The sequence below is a fragment of the Hemiscyllium ocellatum genome, chromosome 7 (assembly GCF_020745735.1).
Source record: "Hemiscyllium ocellatum isolate sHemOce1 chromosome 7, sHemOce1.pat.X.cur, whole genome shotgun sequence".
NCBI classification, from domain to species: Eukaryota; Metazoa; Chordata; class Chondrichthyes; order Orectolobiformes; family Hemiscylliidae; genus Hemiscyllium; species Hemiscyllium ocellatum.
The window spans coordinates 43,002,407-43,029,931 of NC_083407.1; the positions used below are offsets into that span (position 1 = coordinate 43,002,407).

General features: G+C 38.2%; 1 protein-coding gene across 1 annotated transcript in view; it reads left to right on the top strand.

The window, feature by feature from the left end:
* Positions 1–1,689: 1,689 nt before the first annotated feature.
* The window catches only part of LOC132817060 (inactive dipeptidyl peptidase 10-like), a 924,305-nt gene continuing 898,469 nt past the window's right edge, over positions 1,690–27,525 (top strand). The window contains exon 1 of the mRNA XM_060827148.1: positions 1,690–2,203. Within this exon, the coding sequence (XP_060683131.1) occupies positions 2,144–2,203 (60 nt within the window). The 5' untranslated portion in view covers positions 1,690–2,143. The remainder of the gene's footprint in view (positions 2,204–27,525) is intronic.

Consider the following 27,525-nt stretch of genomic DNA (forward strand, 5'->3'; position numbering starts at 1 on the left):
CTATCCCTATAGCCCCGCATTTACTATAGCTAGCCCGTGGCACAATTTAGCATGGCCAATCCAATTAGCCTGCATCCTTTGGACTGCAGGACGAAACCAGAATAAATGGAGAAAGCCCGTGCAGATACAGGGAGAATGTGCAAGCTCCAAACAGACAGTCACTGAGTTTGGAATTGAACATGGGTCTCTGGCCCTATGAAGCTACATTGCTAACTACTGAACCACCGTGCTGGCCACCTACTGCCAGTGGCAGTCAAGGGTACCGTAGCCTTGAATTTCTTCACTACATCCACAGTTCCCCCTTTTTTAAATCTCACTTCCCTCAGGGTAGTAGAAGGCTTCAGCACAAACTGCTGTTTTCTTCCTTCCAGGTGAACAATAGCCTCAGTGATGACATCCACATTTACCTGAATGAGTCCCACACTTCACCTGATCCATTCTGGTCCGAAATGGCTTTAGTTGGACAGGGAACTTGTCTCTGTATCAATCAAGATCCCCTAGTTATGGATAACTGAACTTTAGGCAGTTTCCTACTGGAAATAGACTCAGCTCCTGTTGTCCATTTTTATGATGAAAATCCAATGCAAAAGAAAGAAAGCATTGCTCAAGATTAGTTTGCATTTATGAATGTTGAAACAGAGGACAAAATTGAGTGCAGACTGACATCCCTTTCCCAAGGTCTAATATTACAATCACACTAAATTCACCTCCTTCTGCTAATATTATTCCCAGTGAAATAATAAATTGAACAACACAACAAGATAGTTGTTTTGTATAGTAACTAGTATAAGGTCCCATATTTTAAAAAGGAGAGAAGCCTTTTTTAAGTGTTTAGCTAATAATGCAACTCAGGAGAAAATAACATAGCTCTACCTTATCAATTATTCAGAAATGAGGAACTGGTACTGCAGAAATAAGCTGATACTCTATTAAGCTTATTTGAATCAATTACTATACAAAAAATATAAATAGAATCTTCTGTATGCTTTATTTGCATTATGTACAGCTAATCTTATAAATTGGTTTTGAAAATGAATATTTATGTGGAAATTCAAATCTACACATTTCATAATCTTAAATACAGTAATTTGTTTTTAAAATATTTGAAAATGTCTTGCTCTTAGTTATTTTTCATTGTAAGCAAAAATTCCTAAAATATTGTATGATTTAACATTGCAAATACATCGATGCATAATTAATTATTATTGTCATCCATTTTTAACATAGATTTTCAAAAATACAACAAACCTGATTTGATTTGTCTTTAGACACAGCATATTGATTGCCCTCTAAGGCTGAACTAACAACTCCCATGTATTTCCATGGAGATCAGTTAATTGATATTTTAATGCAGCAAGCTATCTCTATGCACTCACTACTTTAAGGTTTCATTATTTCTCACAAGCAGGCATAATTAAAGAATACACATTGCAGCATGGTGGGTCACTGTATTTATTAAGGCTGCTAATTTGCATGAAGCAGCACTTGCATCTTCACTGACAGATGAGGTTGCTAGGAAGGACCTGACTAATCACTAAGTGGCCTGCTTAATGCTGTTGTTTGATCATAGCTGCTCGCAGGATCATTCTCCCCCTCTTTTTTTCATTTGAAATGGTTCCTTCCAGCTGAGGGAGGGAAACTGAATTTGACATTTGATTTTCCTCCAGATGTGCTAATCAGTGGCAGTGAACACTGCAGAAGAGAAGAGCAGAGAGCAGCGAAAGCTTACCTGTCAGATTCTGTCATTTACTGACATGACAGTAAGGTTTTAAATGCTTGCAGCTGAGCTTTGAGGTTTGCCCTTGGCCTTGTCTTTTTGTTCCTAAGTTCCTTGAGAATGTGAATTACAGCACACAGGTGTGCTGGCACCTTGTCACTTGGGCTGCCTAGAGTTGAGTGTTTTGACAGTTTAATTTTTATCCGCCTCTTCACATTTGCCGATTCGTTATAGCATTGTCCTGTTTAAGGAGACCTGCAGCAGGTTGGCAGGCTGGGCAGTGAGAACTTCAGGGGCTGCTCCTGCTTTGCTGTTATCTTCAGCTGCAGTTTCCAGGCTTTCAAGAAACAGACCTGTCATGCATCAGCTGCCAAGTTAGGAGCCTAATACTGAACTGCGAGTGAGTAAGTGTGCCCAAAATCTACAATGACAGCCATGAAGGAGCAGCCTAACATGGGGAGGGGAAGCCAACAACAACAAGACCAGGTATTGGTCTCTTAAGACATATTTTTCAGTTGTAGCAGTATAATTTTAAATGTGATAATTCATATAAGCTGATATCTACAGTGAGTCTTTTTATTTACATGTCATATCAGAGTTTGTCATCTTGTATCATAGAAATGTGAAGGTATTTTCTTTAAAAATGAGGATAAGCTAAACTAATTGATTTGTGAGCAATATTACTGGTTTTATGTTTTTATTGAGAGTTGAGAATAAACCTGTTTACCTATATAAAGTTTCTTAACAGTTTATGTCCGAATTGTGCCGGGGTAGAGCAAATCACATGCGTAACTCTAAGCTACAGCATGATTTTCTTCTGTGCCTTTTTGAATTGCTTTGTGAGATGAAACTGGTTATTTACGATCTTGAGACTGTGTGCTTTCAGCAACTGTCAGCTGAGGCATAAACTGCAGTAGACAGAGCTACAGTGTGGGAACCTTATTTGCTTGCTTGTCAAGGTTACATAGGGGTATGCCACATATTTTTAAAAAAGCTGTTTCTGTGAGCAGGATGCAATGATTCCCTATATCAGTATTTAGCTGTGTTTAACCAGCTAGTGTTTATAAGTATACATAATAAACTCTCTGGTTATTGTGTAACTAGTGAAACCGGAAGGAAGACAGAGTCTCGCTGCTGTAGAAATGCTCTGTATTCATTGTATGTTATGCTGTAATTCATTTCTTGTCATTCAGTTTATCATGGGATTTACCACCACCTGGAAGTGGATTGGTTGAGATTATAGAATGCTTCATCAAAACGTTTTGATTTCTCACGGTGGAAAATGGGAAAACTAACTTCCTTCCATACAAATCTTTTTCATGTCAACATTTAGGCTCCTATGGATTAAAATGGAATGAGACTGATGTGTCACAGTAATTTAATGCTCACAAATATACAGTAATTGACATGACTACAGAATTATTCTACGTCATTAGCTTCTAAACAATATATTCATTACAAATATGAATTAGTCACAGTGATTCTGTGAAACCATACACTTCCCCAAAATGAGAACAAATACCTAGAGATAAATAACATCTTGCACTTCAGGCTTTGATTGAAAAGGTCCCAAAACAACTTGAAGTTTTACTGGTTGTGAAGTGATCCCGAAATATTACTTAAACACAGTGATATTATTTTGCTGAATATTTCATTTAATTGCATACAGCCTATTAATAAGTTGAACATTTGTAGTGTGTTGTACAAAAAGTTAATGTGCTCAAAGGAAAATTGATTCATGCTGTTCGAAATGCATTTTCCTGCAACATAAATGCTGACTTCTGCTCATAAAAGGGTTAATTAGAGTAATTGAAGCACATCCTATATCTAGGATTACTGAAATAGAAGACAACTAACATTTTGCAGCATATTAATTAATATGAAAAAATCCAATATGCAGATCATTGAGAGTAACAAATAGATTCTTAATGTGTTCTTTTAATAATTTGCTCTCCACTGGTGTTGACAAATTTCAACCAATACTTCGGTTTTGCCATGTATTTCCAGATGACTCATGATTATATTCCCAACGTGATTTAGACCACTTACTAAGTATAAAGAGAACATCATGATATTCCACATAATTTGAATAGTAACCCATGTTACTTAAATGAAGAATAGCTAGCCATTCAATATATTAAGTGAAAAATACATTTTAATATCTTAATGTCCAATTAACTTCAAGGTGTGTGCTTACTCATTCTAGTTTATTCTATACAAAGCTTTATGATATGAATGTCTAATAAATTCCAGTTTTACAGAATAAGCCTACTTCTATAACTTTTATTTGTTTGTCCTTGTTAATTTTCAGTATTTTCAAAATCTTCTAATTTTAAAAACTTTGCACCATTTTGCAATAAATTTTGACAAGATGTTATTGGAAACAGTAATGAATGTGTACTTTTCAAGAGGTGCAGTATTTTTTTAATATAAAACTAAATCATCAAGGAGAAATTGAAAACTGTTTACTAAATTAGACTTTTGTAACATTAGTTATGATATGCAAGTAGGTGTTTCCATTAAAATATTATTTTCTGTAATAGTTCACACTGGTTAATCATGAAATGTGATCCGCAGAGTCTGGCATTGGTGTTGCGCTGACAAACCCTCACCACTTTACAGTATATGCTTTCTTGGATGAAGGTTAAGTTTGTTGCAACATCAGGAAAGCTGTTAGATAATTCTTAACACTTTTATTTCTAAAAGTGCACCAAGTAATAAATTGAGATTCTTACAGAATTTCATGGTAATTCAGAATTAATTTTCTCTAATATAATGCTCATGATTTATTTCTAGACAAGTATTTTTCTTGTTGATTTCACTTCATAACAGTGGTCATTGACTTAGATTTAGCTAGATGGTGTGCTTCGCTTGAGGTAGAGCTGGTGAATGAAGCAAATACTGAGAATAATACCACTGTTGCAATTTGTTAGATATATTAGAAGCTTAAATAGTACTTCCTCATTTCCCTGCTTCTTCCCTGGTGCACATTATCTTTGCTCTGGGAGTTTTATTGCATTTTTCAGGTTTGATGGTACCTTGACTGTTGCATGTTCAGTTAATAATTCATTTAAGTATATTTTCAAAAATGAGAAGTTCTGTTCCTTCCTCCACAACATTTTATAATAACAATGGGCTTAGGAAATGCTGTTAATGTGAGCTGAAGAAAGTATAATATAGTCCAGAGTAAGTTTCAGTAAAGGATGAGTTAAAATAATCCAATTAGTTTTCAATTCTGTGTTACATAGTGTTTGATTCACTGACTCTCTGGCAATGCACCTAAGTGCATGAATATTATTGCATTAAGGATTTGAAGTGATTCGGTAAATCCTAAAGAGAAGCTTAGTATTTTCAGTTTTTTCCTTCTGTATGCCCAGCACTATTCTTCAGCTTGTACTCATTTCTCTCCAAGTTTTTTTGGATGTCTGCACTGCAGTGCTAGCTATAAACTATGATAGGGTTGTGCAGTATTGCACAGAGAGCTCAGTAAACTGAACTAAACATTATACCAAGGATATCGAAGACAAACCGTGGCATTGCAAATGTAGAATAATATACTGCATCTAGGGATTTGGCGAATAAAGGATTAGATGGCACAATCTCTGTGCAGTAATTAAATAGGTTATATGATATTTAGTTATTAAAGCAGCTACGATGGGATTTTAAAATATTAATGTCTGCAGCTCATGATCTTTTGAGGGCAAATCCTGTAAAATGATTTATTTCGAAGTTGTTTAAAGCTATCCTGCCCCACAGTGGTCATGTTTAAATAACACTGAGCCAATAGTTGCCCATTAGTATTTATTTGATAAGCATTTCTAGACAAATCATGACCACTTCAACGATTGTTCCTTTGAAATATTAGTATCCAGCAGCTTTGCATTCAAATTACTTACTTTGTTTGGCTTAGTCACTCTACCAGATATAAAGATGCACAGTATAGAATTAGTTACACATTTCTCCATCTAATTAATGATAGTCTTCCCTATACAAATTATTAAATCAAGTAATTCTGCATTGCTTTAAATAATTTCTTCAAAAGCTAGATTGCTAAAGATAAAGCAGTTTTGAGATGAAGACAAACAATGAGTGTATTAAAGTCTTTCCAAAGTCAACTAGAGCACAAGCTGTGCACAGTGTAAGATACTCCTTTAGGTTATTTTGCATTCAGAGCAAAATGGGTTGAGGGTTATGTCTGAAATTAGGATGTATGCAAAATCGTGGCATGTCCTCTATACAAGAAGTGGCAGCAGAGAGCTCCACTCTGTGCTTGCTTTTACCACAAAAACTAATGTGCACATAAGAGTGGACGTGAAATTCATTCTGCCGAAGGCAAGATGAATTTTTATTAAGTTGTGCTCATTTTGTCTGCTCATATTGTCTGCCAATTGGAATTCAAACAAGAATAGAAACAAGTTTTTTTTATTATGAAAACGTTTTTAACAATGCAAATGAGGCACAATGTTGCATTTCTTCAATGCAGCAGTACGTGAACCTATTGTGCAAAGTTCACCTTCTGAATTATTTGCCTCTCAGATATTATTATTCATTGTCATTGCTGAATCAAATGCCATTATTTTTGATGGTATAGGATAAAGTTTTCAAGCTTAGGTCTCATCACTGGGATGTTAATCAACATATGATTTATACTAACATTAAAGGCTGCACAGCTTGGTGCTATTTTATTGTTCTTGTCATATTGCCTACTGGAGCAATTCATTTTTAATCTTTAAAATCCCTGCTCCTGAAAAAGGGAAAAGATTGCCAGAGGTTCGAATGTGCTGATCATTCGTATTCCCAGTGTTCTATTACATGCCGCGAGACTACTGAAACAGAAGGGATTTAAAATAGATTTCAATGGATTTCATCAAGGTTAAAATAAAAAAGATGTCTTGGTACTACTTATAGTTCTGGCTTAGTATAATGAATGTAATAAAGTAGTGAACTAATCAATAGTACTTTTTGATCTCCCATCTTGTTATTACCTCTGGTCCATTTTAATAATGCCACACAATTTAACCGAATTACAGTTCCATGATGACCAAGCAGTACTCTGCCCTGGCTGTTTGACTTGCCAGGCAGGTTGAAATATTAACATACGGTTATTTATAGATCAAGTTACTATTCAATTCCTTTCTATTGATGACTGTCTTTCTTCTATTATATTCAGTCAGTTATTGAAGCTGATAAAATTAAGCAGGATGTACATTTTTAAAATGAAAATTGTTAAAATGACAGTGAAAATTGAACCAAGTTAAAATAATAAGGAAGTCAAATAATATGGAAGTAACCTTATTTGAAAGAAACTAAGTTAAAGAAATGAGAAATATGGCATCATAGAACCGTTTATCTATATGATCTGATTGAGGGAGTATTTTCTTTCTGGTGCTGCATACTCATTTGGGACACAAATATTTCGCAAATCAGCGATGCTAGGTTTTTGTCTGAAGTCTATGTTCTGCAGTGTATGCAAGATCATAAGGGATTTGTGACATTTCTGCACTAAAGCAGAGCTGTACCAAATTCTGTTATCCTTTACTCCCCCTTGAGATCATCTTGTGTCTTAATTTGGAGATAATCCATTACAATTGCTTCAGTCTGTCATAAGGCATTGTCAAATGTGAATACAATTGCATATTAATGAATTACGAACCAAAACCACTTTAATAGATATTTAGTGGGAACCCCTTGTGGTCCAGTAATGTTCCTTAGGGACATCATTTTATCAGATTTGATCTTACACAGTCAGTAATTGCAGATTCTGAAGTTAAGAGCCAGGCAAAATTTTTGAGTACCTTTCACTGATGAAGAGAATGTATTGAACTACAGCTACCACATAATGTACATCTCCCACAAATGAATAATTTACCTTAATATAACTCATAGAAAGTCATCATTGTCTTTGCTGGCACAGTAAATTTTAATAGAATCTGAAAATACTCAGGTCAGATATTATCTGCGCGGGCAGAAATGGAGTTTATACGTCAGCTTGATGTTAACTCACTCAAGACCCAGTCACTTACTTAGAGTTAAAATCAGGATAATTTTGACGTTTCAAGTTGATGACCATTTATGAAAACAAAAAAACTTGGCATGATTTTAAGATTTTGAGTTTAATCATAGTAATTTAATGATCAGAGGTCTCCAAGTGTTCTTACATTCAGCACCATTGTCACAGGATTGTAGCTTGAATCCAATTTTTTTCATGTTACATTGTGCTTGTGACCTTTTTGTCTGGCTTTCAGATATTGCCAATGGGAAAAGTGGACTAGTTATTATCACTCCTGAGCAGAAAATGTTAAAAGTGGTTCTTTCTCACGCTGTACTTTGTCTACCCTGTGTACCATTAATGTTAACAACAGACAATTATGAATTATATAGTTCTGAAGAGAATTATTATGGAACAGTGATATAGTTCATGGACAATTATAGCACTGGTTAGCCTTAGTGCTTGGATTTAACTTCTGAGTTGTTCCAGGCTTCAAGTGTCACACCTGGCAAATGAAGGAAGTCTAAATTTTAAATAAGATAAAACCAATGAAAACACATGGCCATATCCAAAAGGAATATTTGCAATTACATTAAGACTTGCACAACAATTGAATGTCCCAAAGCACTTTACAGCTCATGAATTATTTTTGAACTGTTGTAATTTTTAAAAATGTGTTGTGCAAAAGCAAGCTACTATAAATAGCTTGGCAATATTGATCAGATAATCTGTGATGTTGATTGAGGGATAATATAGGCTAAAGCACTTTGAAGTAATACATGAAGTCAATTTTAAATAGTTTTTAGGGATCATTTATGACCACCTGAGAGTACAGATGCACCTCCGTTTAGAGTTAAATGAAAAATGCTACCCTAAACAAACAATCTTACAAAACTGTGGTATATTGTCAACCCTGTTTTTTCTGCTTAAATCCTGAAGTGGGACTTGATAGCAAAACTGTGACTTTGAGATGACAGAGCTACCAATTAAACTGAGCATTTAATGAATGTGAGGTCTCTTATTAGAGAACATACCTTGTTCATAATTATTGCAGCATCAAATTTGAGTATTAAATTCTCATATGAATGTGAATTTGTCTTGAGCTGAACTGTGATTTGGCAACTTGGCATTGACCAAAGACACTCAAAGGAGGTTGGACACCTCCAGGCACATGCAATGCCATTTGAGTGTTTCCTTTGTTTGGTAAGTTAAGTTGCTTTGTACTTTTTCAATCCAATGTGGTTGAAATCATTCATGATAATTGTGCCTTTACAACATTTTATTTTTATTATGACTTTTTATGCACAGTTGTTATCATTAATGCAAAAGTAATATTTTTCTTGCTTTTGTGATTTTCCATCCATTCAAACAGCTGAAGTCCTGTGTATCCAGATGCATGGTGGATAACTTCCAACTTTGGTGTTGATTTCCTGCACTTTATGAGAGTTATTGTTCCCTTAAAATCAACAGCGTTTAAAATCAGCCTGGATGTCTGACTGGTTGCCAATTTTGAGGTCTTGCTGAAATTAAGTTATTCTCAGGGATTTTTTGTGAGCAGCTGTAGCAAAAAAGGTTTCATTGCTTTTTCATTTCTCAAAAACCATTTTGTTGCTCCTGTGTAAAAGACATTAATTTCTTGTAATAATTTCAAATATCCATAACTACTGTACTCTGAAACTTTCTATATTCATTGGGTAACAGGGTAGATTTTGTACTGACCCTATTTTCAGGCTCAGACTCAATGTTGTACAACAAACCTCCATCCAAACTGGGAGAACAGAGGATTAATGCAAATTGTTTTTCAGGCCTTGTCAGCATATAAGATACCAACCATGATTGGTTGAGTAACAGGCATGTCTGAAAAAAACAGAGCAGTCTTAGGTGCTTAATTTGATAACAGAGTTTCAACAACTAAGTCCAAGGTTGGGAGAGATGAAGAGCAAATTATGGTTTGAGGTGGTCATGATGGCATGATTGCACTTTTGTTGTGTCCTGGGAGCATTCCTGTTCTTACAGCTCCACAGGACTTCACCACTTAAAAAAACAACTGCCTTGCATTGGAAACCATCAAGCAATCTAATAAATATTAAGAAAAGGATTCCTGCAAGATCCCTGCCACAGGTGCTAGATCCCCAATTTACATTATTTAAACAATTGGAAGGCCCGATTCTTGTTTCAAGCATCCAATGGGGATGCTGAACAAAATTGCTTACGTAGCCGTCCGAATAAAGAGGGAAGGCCGTACCAACGCTAAATTTGTATGCTGGAAATACACAATGCATACCAAATTCTATCTCATTAAGTTTGGTTCTTGATACAGTGCAACACTTTAGTGGTGAGGGGGAGGAATATCAAATACTGCTAATGTACTTCTAAGGTAATGGCTGTTGAATATTTAAGCTTATATCAATAAAACTTATCGTATTACTAATGACTCTTCTCCCATCCACACCTCTCTTGTTACCAAGTGACCCCATTGAATAGACATTTTGGAACATGCTGTTACATTAATTTCCTGACAATGCTGTTTATTTCAGTTGCTGAGATAAAAACAGGAAAACAAAAACTGACTGTTTAGATGGTAAATGCCTATTATATTTTGAAAAGTGAGTTGCTATAGTAATATAACAAGATTCTTAAGTCAATAATAGGAATAAGCACAGTAACTAAATGCCTACTACTTAGATAATGGAAGGGCCTTTACTAAGATAAAAGGAGAACATTCAGTTTGTTTTTGTCCCCACTTAATAAAGTAAACAAAAAATAAAGCTTAAAAAAAACACACAACACTGGGTTCTCGTCCTCCAGATTTATTTGGAAGCATTATCTGAAGAAGCAGTGCTTTGAAAACTAGTGCTTCCAAATAAACCTGTTGACCTATAACCTAGTGCTGTGTGATTTTTGTCCACCCCAGTCTAACACTGACACCTCCAAATCATCCCTGAACAGGTTGATTGGAAAATGTCAATAACAAGTGAATATTTTAATAGAAGAAATAGGAATAAGAAACCATAAGCTCATGATTCCAGCTCTACTATTCATTAAAACCATGGTGAGTCAGAGTGTGGCCTTAACTCTACTTTCCGATCTATTCCCCACCCCCTGCAACCCCCCAAATAAATCTTGACTAAACAACCTAATTAAGTCTAATCATTAATCTGTCTAACTCAATTTGGATTTATTCACATGCACAGTGACTAATACTTGCTGGGATGTGGGAAAGTTTCCAAAGACAAGGAACCCATGGAGCAGGAATTCCTCCTCCTCTCTGTATTTAAAAGTGAAATAACAGCTAGAAGAACCGCGGATGCTATAAATCAAAAACAAAAACAGAAGTTGCTGGAAAAACTCAGCAGGTCTGGCAGCATCTGTGGAGAGAAATCAGAGTTGACATTTTGGGTTAAATGACACTTCCCCAGAATGTTAGGGACAAAGATACTAGAGCTAACAGTTTAGAGTGCAAGTGAACATATATTTATAAGAGTGTAAGTTTACTTGCAATGGTGTGCCATCTGTATGCCCTCAGTAATATATTTTCTTGCATTCCCTCTGTCTACGTCTAAGTGCAGTTCTGACTTTTTTGCAGCTGCTCTGTTGTCCCTGGGAATCGTGAGGCCTAGAGAGTTTCCTGAGCTGAGAGTTTCCTGCCTCGATGCAGGCACATACTTCTTGGCTGGAACTTCTGCAGACTTTGGCATCACATGCAATGGGGAGGTGGAGAGGTTAAGGATGTCTTGATTTCCTTACAGGAAAACTCTGGGAGTCCTATGGATGTCTGCTGTCGCTCTGAGAGGAAGGGACATTGGGAGTGAGGTTGAGGTCCTTTGTCCCCCTCTCGCCTTGCTGTTGCTGCAGAACATCTATGGCTCGAGTGAAAGAGAGCTGATATAGGCACTTAGCTGACAGACGCTGAGCATGCTGGACCTGAGTCTCCATGGTGGCTGCTAAACTGTCCATGGAGACAGTACATAGACATTGTTGCTGGGACTGGAGGATTTGAGTTATACGGGTAGGCTGGGACTTTCTTCCTTGGATCATTGGAGGATAAAGAGTGACCTCATAAAGGTTTTTAAAAATCATGAGGGACATGGATAAGGTGAATAATTTTGGACTCCAGTAATCTTGAAAAGGCTTTGGGTAGAGGGCATATGTTTAAGATAGGGGGAGAAAGAAAGAATTTAGAGGGTCCTGAGGGGCAACATTTTCACACAGGGTGGTGCGTATATGGAATGAGCTGCCAGAGGAAATGGTAGAGGCTGGTATAATTACAACACTTAAAAGGCACTTGGACAGGTACGTGAATACAAACTGTTTCAATGAATATGGCCCAGATATAGGCAAATGGGACTAGTTCAGTTTAGGATACTTGGTCAGCATAGACAATTTGGACGAAAGGTTCTGTTTCCACGTTGTATGACTCTGACACGTTGATATTAACACTGCATGTTAACATTAGTGGACTCCTTCATCCTTTGATTCAGTTAATTGACTGCCTCTGACAACCTGCCGGCTTGTCTTATATCAGTTTGTGCATTTTGGCGAAGTCATTAATGGCCACAACTATGAGATTGTCTCATGACTTGGGCTGAGCAGGAACCTGATCTATAGTAAGACCTCTAGAGTGCTAGAGACTAAGGGCATTTGTTCCTTGACCAGCTGGAGAGATGCCAGTGGTTGCTCCCCAGATTGTGTTCCCGAGTCTAATCTAGATAGGGTAGGCACGGAGGATCAAGTCTTTAAGTTGGTAGAGGGTAGAGGCAAAAGTCTTGGTAGTGCATCCTCTACATCACTTCCTCCTCCAAAATGGAATTGGAGTTGAGGTTTGGTGGTGCTGACCCCTGGCAGTGATTCACTGGGTCTCAATAGTGCCTGCATTAGAGAGGACAAGGCATCAGTTGTATAAAGAAGATAAAAGCTTGTGCATGTTAAGAATCAGCACTGGTATTAATAGGAGAGCTGTGCAGTGCAGCACAATGAAGCTGACTGGGGTTGCTTGTCCATGGTGGTCTCCACGCCCTCATATGTGTGATTGTACTATTGTCTGGCAAAATCAAGTAATTTCTCCCCATAGGGAATGAGGGACCTGATGTCCATCTCCCTACCACCAGTCTTCACCCTCTCAATCCAGTTATAAACATTTGCAGTGAAACAAAGGAAGTTGATAGAGCAAATGATGCAAGGTTAGGAGAGATGGTGAGGTGGCCCACTGTGTGAGTTGGAAACTCCAGCCAGGAAGGATCGATAGTTTGGGAGGATGAGGTGTGTGAAAGCCATTGAATGAACACTTGAATGCAATAGTGAGAAGTGAGAAGTTCATGAACTTTGGTGAGAGACATTGTGCAATGGCAGAGTGAGAATGAGTGGTGACCACTTGAATGTGAGTGAGCAGAGAAAAAATGCTTTCAATTACAAATATGGAAGCTATAAAGTCATTAAATTTCTTTCTGCACTGCTGTGCATTTCATTTACCTGGGAAACTGCATTGATCCAGATAGCTATCTCTGAATATGCTTGCTGATTCCAATTGCATGACTTTCTTTGGTGGTCAGTTGGTAAAATGATAGCCCTCATTTTCACTACTAGCACTTCCAGGGCTTTTTAATGGGGTTTCTGGGCTACTTCTTTCATGGCGATGGTGCAGGACCACTGTGTAGGACATTTCCTGGCTTGCAGCATCTGAAGTGGTAGGCAACTGTGGTTTAGGTGTGATGCTGACAAACACTGAAACAGACGAGACTATTTAGTCCTTCAAGCCTACTTTGCCATTCATCACGATCATGGCTGATCATCTGACTTAGCCTAATCTTGCTTTCTCCCCATAACCTTTGATCCCATTAACCCCAAGTGTTATATCTCACTGCCTCTTGAATACATTCAATGTTATGGCATCAACTAGTTCTTGTGGTAATGAATTCCTCAGGCACAACACTCTTTGGGTGAAGAAATGTGTCCTCATCTCTGTCCTAAATGGTCTACCCTGAATCCTCAAACTGTGACCACTAGTTCTGGCCACACCTAACATCAGGAACATTCTCCCAGCATCTACCCTATCTAATCTTGTTAAAATTTTATAAGTCTCTGAGCACCCCCCCCTCATTTCATCTGAACTCCAGCGAAAACAATCCCAACCTAATCCATCTCTCTTCAAATGTCAGTCCCACCATCCCTGGAATCAGCCTGGTGAACCTATCATAATGTCCGAGCAGCAAGAACTTCTACCTCTCCTGCTGGCCAATTCCATGAGTCTGGCACCAAAGGGACCACTTTAATGACCGAGGATCAGAGGATTATGTGAGAAAAGTTAACATAGGCCATTGGAGGATCGACTGCCATGAATTTCCTCTGAACAAAGCACTTTTGCAAAAAAAAGGGGATCATTCAGACCTTCATGTGATTTATTCTTCCGAATCTCAGTGAGTATTAGACCAGTCTGCTCAACATTTCCTCGTGAGACAAACCACCCGAACCACAGAATTAACTTTATGAACCTTCTCTGAAATGCTTCAAATGGAATATGCTGCTCTTTCAAATAACGGAACCAAAGCTTCATACAGAATTTCTGAATGTCTCAGCAATATCCTAATGTTCCCAACAGGGCTTCCCCACTTTCAGATTTCATTTCCTTTGCAGTAAAGGCCAGCATTCTCTTTGCCTTCCTAATTCCTTACTGTCCTACTTCACCTGCACACCCACCAATGTCGTTTATTGTATCCGTTGCTCCTGATGCGGTCTCCTTTATGTTGGGGAGACTGGACGCCGCCTGGCAGAGCGCTTCAGGGAACAACTCTGGGACTCCCACACTAATCAACCCCATCGTCCCGTGGCCCAACATTTCAACTCCCCCACCCACTCTGCTGAGGATATGCAAGTCCTGGGGCGCCTCCCCCACTACTCCTTCACCACCCGACACCTCATCTTCCACCTCTGAACACTAATGCCCTGGGATTGAAATGTGGACTTCACCAGTTTCCTCATTTCCCCTTCCCCCACCTTACCTCAGTTCCAACCTTCCAGCTCAGCACTGTCCTCATGACCTGTCCTACCTGCCAATCTCCCTTCCAACCTATCTGCTCCACCCTCCCCTCTGACCTTTCACCTCCATCCCCACCCTTATTCACCTATTGTACTCTTTGCTACCTTCCCCCAACCTCGTCTCTGACCTATCACCTTCATCCCCATCCCCATTCACCTATTGTAATCTTTGCTACCTGCTCACCACCCCGCACCCCCCACCCCCATTTATCTCTTCATCCTGGAGGCTTTCAGCCTGTATTCCTGATGAAGGGCTTTTGCCCAAAATGTCGATTTTCCTGCTCCTCTGATACTGCCTGACCTACTGTGCTTTTCCAGTACCACTCTGATCTAAACTCTGGTTTCCAGCATCTGCGGTCCTCATTTTTGACTAATTCCTTACTGTACCTGCTGCACTTAGTGGTTGAGTAATCATTCACTTATCTAGGATTAATTAACTCTGTGTGTTCATTTATTCAAAACAATAAAATGCATTGCAAATTATAAAGCAAGCATTTCAGCAAACAATTGATTAGTGTGTGCAGCTTGAAAAAGCAAAACAGACTAAGTGCCAGGCAGAGGCACACAACATACACACATTACAATTGGAGTCTATAACAGTGAACTCTCTCAAAAACAAGGGACACACAGAGCATATATATGCCAATGTTTTATAATTCATGTACAAGGACAGCAAGATTCATTTGTACTGCAGAATTGTCTAATTGTCCATCTGAATAATACTCAGCTTCTCTCTTCTTCTGATCAAAGTGGATAAACAAACATAGCTTCCAAATTTTTTAATGTTCCTTTACAGACCTTTGACTCTCCCCTCCACCATCCCTTGTAACTTATTCTCCTGCCTACCTTTGCAATAACTGTCATTTCAGCTAATTTGCTAAGACAGATTGTGAATGCAGCTTGTGGGGTTACCTTTTCTGTCGCATCACACTGAAAACTTTAGGAAATCCAAATGCATAGCATCTTTGAGTCTCCTTTATCTACCTTACTTGGTACATTCTCAATGAGCTGTAATAAATTTAATAAATGATTTCCCTTTCACAAACCCATGCTGACTGTGCTAGATTTTATAGTATTTTAAATGTCCTGATAAGATTTGCAATATTTTTCCAGTGACAGTTGTTAGATTAACTGGGTTATAGTTTCTTGTTTTTCCTGTTCTAAGGAAGGGTCACCAGACCTGAAACATTAACTCTGATTTCTCTTCACAGACACTGCCAAACCTGCTGAGCTTTTCCAGCAAGTTGTTTTTGTTTCTGATTTAGAGCATCTGCAGTTCTTTCAGTTTATATAATTTCCTGTATTCGGTATGCTTCCTTTGCTTTAATAGAGATGTTATATTTGCTGTTTTCCAACCTGCTGGGACGTTTTCAAAATTGAGAGAATTTTGGATGATTACAATTGATTATCTCCAAGGCTGCTTCTTTTCAGACTCTGGGGAACTTGTCAGTCTTCAGACTGATTAGGATTTCAATCACTGTTTCTCTAGTGATTGTGATTGCTTTAGTTTCTTTTTTACCTTGACTTTCTACAATTAGGTTAGAATCCCTACGGTGTGGAAACAGGCCATCTGGCCCAACCAGTCCACACTAACCCTCTGAAGAGTAACCCACCTCGACCCATTTTCGTCTGATTAAAGCACCAAACACTATGGGCAATTTAGCATGGCCAATTCACCTAACCTGCACATCTTTGGATTGAGGGAGGAAACTCACTCAGACATGGGGAGAATATGCAAATTCCACACAGACAGTCACCCGAGGCTGGAATCGCTCACTGTGAGGCAAAAGTGCTAACCACTGAGCCACCGTGCCGACTAACTTAGGGTACTTTGTGTCATCTACTGTGAAGAGAAACATAAAATTACACATTTGTTTAAAGTCTGTTATTTCAATGTTTTCCATTGAGTTTAAGGAACCTACATTTACTTCCTTTCATATAGTTGTAGAAGTGTTTAATTTCTGCCGTTATATTTTTTAATAGTCTTCTCGCATACTTCAATTTCTCTGCCTCCTATTTATTAACCATTTTTTCTAGTGTCTAAAATTTTCCCAGTCTTTTGGCCTACCGCTAACCTTTGTAGCACAATATCTTGTTTTCTTTCACAAACAGCAACAGAAATTGCTGGAAAAGCTCAACAGATCTGGCAGCATCTGTGAAGAGAAATCGGAATGAACATTTTGGGTCCAGTGCCTGTTCTTCGAAACTAATCGTAGCTAGTTGATTTTTATTCACAAGATATGGTGAGGGAAAGGGTGAAGGAGTAAATGATAGGTGGAGGTAGATCCTAAAGAGAGAGAAGTCAAAAGGTATAGTGGTGGAAAAGCACAGCAGGTCAGGCAGCATCCAAGGAGCAGGAGAATCGACATTTTTGGACATAAGCCCATTCTCCTGCTCCTTAGATGCTACCCGACCTGCTATGCTTTTTCAGCAGCACACTTTTCGACTCTGATCTCCAGCATCTGCAGTCCTCACCCCAAAGAGAGAGAAGGACAGTTAGACAAACAAAGTAATGGATAAAGATTAGCCTGGGATAATAAGTGGCTACTAATGTGGACAATTAGTGGTTAAAAATGTGTTACGTATTATAGCAGACCATGTGATAATAAGGTCTGTTGTGTGAGAGTTGGGGTAATGACATGGGAGAAGGTTTCTCAGGCCCTAAAATTGTCAAACTCAATACTGAACCTAGAAGATTGCAGAGTTCCTGATTAGGAAAATGAGGTGCTGTTCTTCCAGTTTGCACTGAGCTTCTCTGGAGCATTGCAGCAAGCCTGAGAGAGTGATGTTGGCCAGGGAACAAGGCGGTATGTTGAAGTGGCAGGCAACTTGAAGGTCTGTCTCTTTTTTATGCGAATAGAATGTAGGTGTTCTGCATAGTGATTATCCAGTTTATGCTTCATTTCCCCAATGTAGAGGAGACCTCAATCTAGTCTACTGCATTCACTGTTCACAATGTGGTCGCCTTTACATTGGGGGATAACATTTGCCTGAAACATTAAATCTCATTTCTCTCCACAGATGCTGCCAGACCTGCTGACATTTTCCAGTAATTTCTGTTTTTGTTTCTGATTTGTACATCTGCAGTTCTTTTGGTTTTTATTATTTCTTTCAATTTGATACTATCCTTCATTTCCTTAGCTGGTCATAGGTGGTTCAAATGTCTTGGAGAGGATTTCTTTCTCAATGAAATGTACCCTTTGTGAGAGTAATAAAATGGCTCCTTAAATTTTGTTACACCTTCTCTATGGCTTTGCCTATTGACATATGTTCTCAGTTAAGTTTTAGCCTTTATACTAAATAATTGTCTTTATGTAAGTTCAAGGCACTCCTTTCAGATTCTGTTTGCTCAGAGCAGGCTCAAAAGGCTGAGTGACCTGTTGTTGTTCTTGTTTGTACGCTTATATTCAAATTCTAATTGACTTACAGTGAAACTTTACCACATTATTATGACTTTTCTTTATGTTTACTGTTGCATGACGTCATTAGTCCTACCTCAATGGATGTTGGCTGGCCCCATATGTTCCATTCTCTTAGTTCTGCAATGAATTATTCAAAGAAAGTGTCTTGAATAGGCTCTATGGACTCAACCACAAGACTACTTTTGCCAATTGTTTCACTCAGTCAAAATGAAGATTAAAATCATCCACAATTTTTGCAGTACCTTTCTTACAACCCTCCACTATTTTGATTTGTACTCTGCATTGAAATATAGCTACTATTGGGGGACTACTTCTAATGATTTCCTTTCCTTTTATCCTTTATCTTCATGCAAATAGATTATATATCTTGATCTTCTAAGTCAAGATCATTTCTCAGCAGTGCACAGATTTCATCCCTTATGAATAGAGTTGCCTCACTACGTTTCTTTCTATATTTTTAAAATGTCAAACTTTCTTGAATATTCAGTTCCCAGACTTAGCCACCATGCCTCTGTAATGGCTATTGGAAAATATTATGTTTTTTTCCCGTTTGTGATCAAGTCAACCTTTAATTCTGTCTTTTTACCATCTGCACCTTCTCTGATCCTACTTGCTGGTTGTTATGGATGAGGCCAAGCCTGCTTCAAATATTTGAAGAAGATAGACAAGGCACTAACTTTTTTATGTTAAAGACAGACATGAAGTGGATATTCCAGGAGTAATGCAACTGGTGAAACCACTTGGCTTCAAGCAAAACAGAATTTATTTACATTGTATGGTTGAAATACAAACAAAAGAAAACAGAATTTAGATGTGGTAACCCAATCGACTCTATCACAACTTAACAAAGCTGTTCCAATTCCTGCAACATCCCATGAACATACCCCTTGGCAACAGATAAATTCAAACACAGGTAGCGGAGATTTCAGAGAGAAATCAGGCAAGAAGCATGGGACTTCTTTTCATTCGAACTGCTTCTCTCGGTCCCCAGCAGTTTTCTCACTCCCTGCTAAAAAAACAAGCTAGAGAAAAAACCTGATCTGGCCATTCCTCTGCCATTGTTCAAAGTATCCATTTCCAGGCAATCAGTACCTCTGCGTTTTTGACCCCTCTTGAAAAAAATCCAAGAACAACATAACCTTGTTAAAGGGGAACATCATCACATGCTGCATTCATTTCTGTATGATCTGTCCCTTCCTGTTGCGACCTGAGTAAAGTTGCCCATATCTCCTCCCTGCTAAAAATGTGTTGCTGGAAAAGGGCAGCAGGTCAGGCAGCATCCAAGGAACAGGAGATTTGACGTTTCGGGCATGAGCCCTTCTTCAGGAATGAGAGAGGGAGGAAGAGAGCTTCTTCAAGGAAGGCATCCTTGCAAGAGGATTCACAGTAGGTTAAAATCTTCGAGGAGAAAGTGAGGTCTGCAGATGCTGGAGATCAGAGCTGAAAATGTGTTGTTGGAAAAGCACAGCAGGTCAGGCAGCATCCAAGGAACAGGAGATTCGACATTTCGGGCATAAGCCCTTCTTCCGGTCATTCCTGAAGAAGGGCTTATGCCCGAAACGTCGAATCTCCTTTTCCTTGGATACTGCCTGACCTGATTCGCTTTTCCAGCAACACATTTTCGCTCTGATCTCCAGCATCTGCAGTCCTCACTTTCTCCCCATATCACCTCCCTGCACTATTGCAGTGCATGATCTTGGTATCTTTTGAATTCCCTCCTCATTTGAACAGCCCTCCCTGCATTATTACGTTTCAGCTCCCTAAATAGTTGCACAGCATGGAAGCAAACAATTTGAGCTATCTACCCGAAGCTAGTACTTATGTTCCTCAGAAGGGCTGTCTACTTTATCTTGCCTGCCGCCCCCCCCCCCCCCCCCCCACCATCATCACCACCACCACCCAGTAAGTGCTTCTGTTCCCTTTTCTCTCTCATGTGCTTATCTAACTTCTTAAATTCTTGAATGTTATTTACTGCAACTTGAAAACTGATAAGCATGTTCTTACCATCCTGGTTAAAGAGGTTGCTCCTGAATTAACTGTGTAAAATGCTAGCTTAGCCACAAGTGAAGTACAGCCGGCAGTTCTTGCTGCAATAGGAATGATATGATGGCGCTCGAGAGAATGCAGTGGTTATTCACTTGGAAGCTGCCTAAAATGGAGGTATACAATCCTGCAGAGTCAGCATGGTTTTGTAAAAAGGAAATCACTTTTAAGCAAATATATTGCAACTCATTGAGGATCTAAGTAAGGAATAAAGGAGAAGAGCAGATGTTATGCATTTGGGTTTCCCAAAGTTTTCAATATGGTGCCAGAGAGTGAATAGGAAGGCAACTTTTCCATTTGTAGAAAGGTCAATAACCAGGAAGCAAAGATTTAACGTAAGAGTTACTATGCTAAGAGGAGAATAGAGGAGGAATTTTTTCACTGAGGATGGTCATACCTTGGAACATCACTGCCTGAAAGAGTGACTAAGTCACAAACTATCATCATGATTAAACAATTTTTCAATATTCACTTGCGTTGCCATAGCCTCTGAGACAAAAATTGAAAAATAGTATGAGTGCGGTCAGATTTTTGTGAACTAGTGTTGACACAATGGGCTGAATGGCCTCCTGGGATGTGAATGTTGGTAATATTAGATACTAGCTTACGTTTATGATCTCCAGTTTTGGACGCCACTACATATGGAAACATGTTTTGTTGATTCTTAAAAAAACTTCAGAATCACACCACAGCCTACTCATTTCCAGAGAAAAGACACCCATCCTTTCCTGAATTAGGATATTTTCTCTGTTATTGAATATTCATGTGAATTGTCTCTTCATCTTCTCCAAAGCTCTTGTATCTTATTTTAATATGGAAACCAGGCGGTGCACATGAACAGTATTGCAGTGAGGCCTAACCAAGATTCGATACAAGTCTGACAAACTTCACCAGTAATCAATTTTGTCTCAGTGGAATGAATCCCTGTGACAGGATTGTGTGTTTTTGATTTATTAAGCCATGTTCCTATTTTTATTGATTCATGCATTCATACCTTTAATAACTGATTTCTTCTACATCTCTTTTGGACTATTATTATCCAAACTCTCTACGGCTTCCTTATTCTTCCTACCAGAGTGCACATCAACATTGTTTCAATCACACTGTGAATATGTTGATAAAGCCGTTGCAGATTCAAGGGGATTCAAAGAATTTATCCTTTTATCATCATGGAAGTAAAATAACTCCACAGTGGTTGGTATCCCATCATGAAGTCACCCTTTATTTACACCTGACTAGTTCTTGTCTTGAGTACTGCTTTTCAGAGTCAGCTATCAGAATGGCAGTAACTCTGACACTCCAATTTTTATCTGTCAGCTAAGGCTCCCTGATTGTACCAGATTAACAGCCCCAATCAGACAACACATTCTATCACATCCATCTGGTTGACCTCATTACAATCACTACAGGAGATACTTGAAGTCAGTAAAATCTGGATTTAGAAACTAGTTAATGGTAGTCATGTAACCACTGTTGATTGTCATGAAAACCTGTCTGATTTATTAATGTCCTTTAGAGAACATCTATCCTCCTTACATCATCTGGTTTATATGACCAGACTCCAGACCCCCAGAAAATGCGACTGACTCTTCAATGTCCTCTGGACAATTAGGAATGTGCAATAAATATTGGCCTAACTAGCAACACCTGCATCCCATGAATGAGTTAACTAAAGGTTGCTGGTCCAACAAGTTAAAATTGTATATGGGATAAATTATATCTTTGATCTTCATGGCTATTAATAAACCAAATGTCAGTTGATATCCCCAAATCACAGAGGATTCTCAGTTGGCAGTAAAGAAATATCTGTTATAGAAACAATATAGCATGGAAGGAGATCATTCAGCTCATATTGCCTGTGGCAAAAGAAAAGAGTTGTCTTCTAATATCACACCTTCCAACTCTTGATTTGTAGCACCGTAGCTTGTAGCACTTTGAGTGCTTATCCAGAAGTGTTTTTCAAAATTCAGCACAGTTTGCTAATCATCTCCTGAATATCCTTAAAACAATAGATTTTGGGGTTGCTGCTCTACTGGCCATTATCAGAACTGCTTATGCCCACAACAAACTGATTGTAGGGCTTCAGTATGCTGCACATTACAGAAAATGTGCAGTCTATCTGTGGAGAACATACAGCAAGTTACCATTTTAGGTTAGTGACCTTTCACTGGAATTCTGATGGAAGATTATTGATCTGAAATATGAACTTAGTTTCTTTCTTAGTAGATGTGGACAGAGCTGTTGAGTGTTGCCAGCATTTTGCAGGCTTTGATTCTCAGTAGCCACTGTATTTTGCTTTTGTACTGTGACTACAAACTGTTGCTGGAAAGCCCAGCTATTCTGTTACTTTTCTCACACTTTTTAAAAATGACCTTTAAAAAGGCATCTTATTGTAAAACTTGTCTGTGTCTGCCAAAGCTTAGTTAATCCATAACTTTATTATGCAACAGAAAATTGGTATGCTTATGACCTTCATAAATTGGAACCAGATTTTACAGAATTCCTACTTGTACTGAGAATATTTTTGAATCAGAAATAAAAAACATGTTGTTGTCAAAATTCTCTAGGAGCACAACTGATTTTGTTTCATTTATTTACAAAGGAAGAAGTAATTTGAAGCTACTGAGAATTGGGAGCAGAATCAGAAATAAGAAAGTTTTTGTTCACTGAACCTTTTCTTCCATTTGTTTCTGTATTGGCGCCTCACTGATGCTTAGTGCAGACAATAAGTCAATGTTACAGTCTAAGTGACCTTTTGGTTCTTTCATAAATAACACAGTATAAATGCAATGTGATGTACTAAAAATAAGCCCTTGTGTTAATCTGGGGCAGGGAAGCTAATTAAAGAAAAAGATAACTACCTATCAAAATGTGCAAAAGACAAATCTGCAACTTTATTTGGAAATTTGATGTCTCTTAAATAACTTTTTTCCCTGGAAATGCAGTATTGTTACAAATAATATGACCAACTAAAGTTGAATCCAAAAGTGAAACACTGTGTTGCCAGAAATCTGAAAGAAAATGGAAAGATTGGCAACAGGTTAGGCAAAGATCTTTTTCAGTCTGAAGTATATTCATCTTAGAGCTGTATTAAATTGTCAAAATTCTTTTGTTGATGGCCATTTTAAAGGTGTTCTGCGGTCTGCTGTCAGATAATCATGGGTGATTTGTTCTAGACCATATGAGGTGAGGGGTATAAGGAGCATGGGGAGGTGTCATTGGCTGGTTGAAAGCAGTAAGGAGTGAGGTTAAGGTTGTACAGAAGTGGGATTGGTAGCTGCCTTGCTATCCCCAATAACTGATGTGGCCCTACTACCCAGCCTGCCTCCACATCCATAACCCTCCCACATTACATCATGACTTGAAAAACCTGACCCCATTCTGTCCCTGTTTCGGAGTTGAAAACCTGATGTCAATGGGATTCTGAGATGGGCTTGGAAATTGGATATTTGGAATCAGCTGGTCCCACATCTCCTGAGTCCAAGATGAAAATCTCGGCCCTTACCTCTCTTTCTTCTCAATATCTACCACCTGGCTTGCTGAGTATTTTCAGCATTTTCTCTTTATTTTAGTTTTATAATAAAGTCAGATCCCTCTTAATTTTATTCATTTAAAATCTATTAACCAATTCTGGTGCAGGAAGTACTGGTTCTGAATGGACAGATTGCATCTTTTTGGAGAGGTTAATTAATATGGTGGGGTGGTATGTGGATTCTTCATCGATGTGAACCAAAATGACACATGAAAGATAAGAAGTATGTTATGTATAGGACTGGTGGGGGTGAACATCAATTGTTAAAAGAATCGGCTAACAATTAGTGGCAAAGATTTGGATAAAACATGGTAACATGCAGAAATATTTCAAAATGATAATGCTGTCCAAATGGGGACATTAATAGGCTGGTGTTATGAAAATATGAGACCAAGACTGGAAAAAATTCCTGAACTATCTGCAAAATAGCTCTCTTGATCACTGTATTTTGAGCCCAAAGCACAGGAAAACAATACTGCACCTAATTCTGAAGCAACGTGCTAAGTAGAACATTTGTATGTGGGAGAGCACTGGGGACCAGACTGAATTATACTATCAGATTTAAAATTTCCAAGGAATAGGATTAAGAGACAATAAAGTTTAAAAAAAACATTATTTAGCTGGAGGAGACCTGATTTCAGTGAGTTGAAAGGGACCTGGTCCACGTAGAATGGAATGAAAACTTAGCAGGCAAGACATTAATTGAATAATGGGAGGACTTCAAAGAGTTGACGTTTATGATAGAGTAAACATTCACATGAAGTGAACAGGAAGATCGTTCAAAAGTGGAAATGACTAAATGGCAATCAATATAGAAATTTTAAAATTAAATGGATTTAGAAAGGTTATATTAGTTATATTTCATATTAGCGGAGAATCAAGATGAATTCAGAATTTATAAAGAAAGTAGGAATGTGAGACCAGGAATAGACCATTTAAGCCTTGAGCCTAAACCACCATTTGTTGAAAATTGAATGATACAACTCCATATTTGTGTTTGTACTATACTTCTTCATATCTTTTGTTAACAAACATTTATCGGTCTCAGATTGAACATTTGTAATTGATTTTGCATCCAAAGTTCCAAACTTGTGATCACCCTTCATGTGATTTCCTTTTATTTTTTTCATGGGTGTCACCTTTCCACATTGTACATTTTTTAAAAGCCATTGTGAAGTGGTGGTGAGTTGTTGCCTTGACCTACTACAGTTCTAGGAGTGTACGTACTGTGTTGAAGAGAGCATAGTCCCAGGAATGTAGAAGTATTTCAGAGGGCTAAACTTTGAAACAGCTATGGGGACAGGATAAAAGATGGGCACGTATGTTGTTTCCCACCATCAGTTGAACTGTTGGTCTCACACTATGGTCCCAACCCCAGGGCAACTGAGAGAATGTTAGCTTTTAAGCCAAGTAATAATCCTACTAAGATCACACTCCAACTGAAAATTTCAAGAAATGGACATAATTTCCAGATAGTAGATGAGAGGAAGGGGTTTGTGAATAGTGGGGGCCAGTGCCTCTTCAATTACAGTTTCCCTGTGTCTATCACAGCCGTTATACTATGTTTGCAATTGTTGTCTACCAAATTGAGATTGTTCCTCCACTATGATGGCTGTATATGGAATATCTCACACTCAATTTTTTAAAAATCACTTCAAAGGTGCATGCATCTTGAGGTACTTGCTTTTTCTCACCATGACACAGTTCCCATGTTCAATGGTATTGTACCAATATTGGCATTTAAGCTTTAGGAGACCCCTGAATCGGGGTCATACCTTGATCTGTTGTCAAAAACCACATCAGACATCAGCCCAACACAACACAGGGTCAGATATTCACCCCAAAATCGGTGTCCCAACTTCAGAACAAAATCTCAGCAATTTCTGTTGTGTAGACTGGAATGAATTTAAAATCTAACATACAATTAGACTATACTCCTTAATCACTGACTCCCTTACTGGTGGAAATGTTTTCTGTCACACAGTTTGGAATTTTATATTTTCATTCACACTGTTTCCAGTAGCTCCTTTATCCTTGTGCCATTGGTGTTTGGAGATGTGACTGTCTTTCATGTTGTCTGAGTCTTTTGAAGACTTTGGGGTACCACTGCTTCTAGCCTACCAAGTTTTATTTAGATTAGATTACCAACAGTGTGGAAAAAGGCCCTTCGGCCCAACAAGTCCACACCAACCCTCCGAAGAGCAACCCACCAAGACCATTCCCCTGACTGATGGACCAAACACAATGGGCAATTTAGCATAGCCAATTCACCTAACCTGCACGTTTTTTTATACCCCTTGTACCACTACTGTCTGTCTCCTGCTTGTTCAGTTAACTTCCTGAACAGGTCAATAACGTTCCTTCAGTTCCGTACATTTTAAATTTAGCTGACAGCAAATATGAACTGCAAGATTTAAGGAGATCTTAAAAAAGAGCATAAGAAGGGCAAAGGAAATACAAAAATAGATTAGCAACTAACATAAAGGCATCCCAACAGATTTTTTATGAACCTTCTATTACTTTTGTAATTGCAAAAGGAAGGTCGACAAATGCGGGACCGAAACAAGTACATGTCTTGTGGAGACAAAAGACAAGGCTGAGGTTCTAATGACTATTTTCCATCAATTTTATTACATAAGTGAATGCTGCCAGTATAGTAAAAATCAAGGTAACAGTGATGTTGGAAAGGTTAGAATTAAAAAAAAGAGCTACATAAATGGTTGTCAGTACTCAAAGTAGAGAAGGCAAGTGTTTTGGGTAGGATGCATTCTAGTTCACTGAGGACAGTAAATGTGGAAATAACAGTGGCTCTGGCCATAATCATTTAGTACTCCTTAGTTGTGCAGATGATAGCAGAGTGCTGGATGATTGCAAATTCATACTGTTTTAACAAAAGAAATGAGCTGAGGGAGAAACATAGAAATATTTTGTTTTAAAAATAACACTAACCTCAATTGCCCCACCACAGACATTAGACTAAGATTATAATTCGGAGCTAATTTAAGTGGTATGTGAGCTAATTATTAATTGTGTGCTGATTTTTATGCAGGGTGGATTCATGAGAATAATTTCAGTTTTTAGGTACTTTAGTGTTGAAGATAAATTGGAGAGGTTATAAATGTTTTCCTTGGAGAAAATACTGAAAGGAGACTTGAAAAAGGTACACAAAATCATGAGGGTGGTCAGAACTGAGTAAATGGGAAAAACCCGTTCCCACTAAAGGGAGGATCGAGAGAGAAGCATAAGTTGTGGTGAATGACAAAGTTAATTGTGATTCTGAGATAAGTTAGAATTGCCTAACTTGCTTGGGATCTTTTGAAGCAATGGGGTGTTGGTAATGATTAACTGGACTATTGGTACTAATGTTGTGTTTATGGAGTTTAAGTTCAAAATAAGAAAATCCTAAAAATTGTCATTCACGGGACTAAAGGGCCAAATGTCATATGTGTATAGAATTGAAGACACAGAAAACAGAGAATAGTGGTAAACATTTTTTTTCAGACTTAAAGGAAATATGTAATGCTGATTTCTGGCATTAATATCTTTGGTCCTTTTTGAGCCATTTTACTGATCTTGTTTTGGATATGCAGCGCAATTTCATAGTTGGTGCGATAGTCAGAGATGGATTAAGTAAGCTATGAGGGAAATAGTAACAGACTTCAATGGGACATGGATGGAAAGTTAGAATAGTGAAATCAGCAGATTTCTGGCAGGTTAAATTTAAACGGGGAAGTGCCAGCTGTTCACTTTGGTCACGAGAATGAGCAAGGGCATTATAAACTGAATTGTA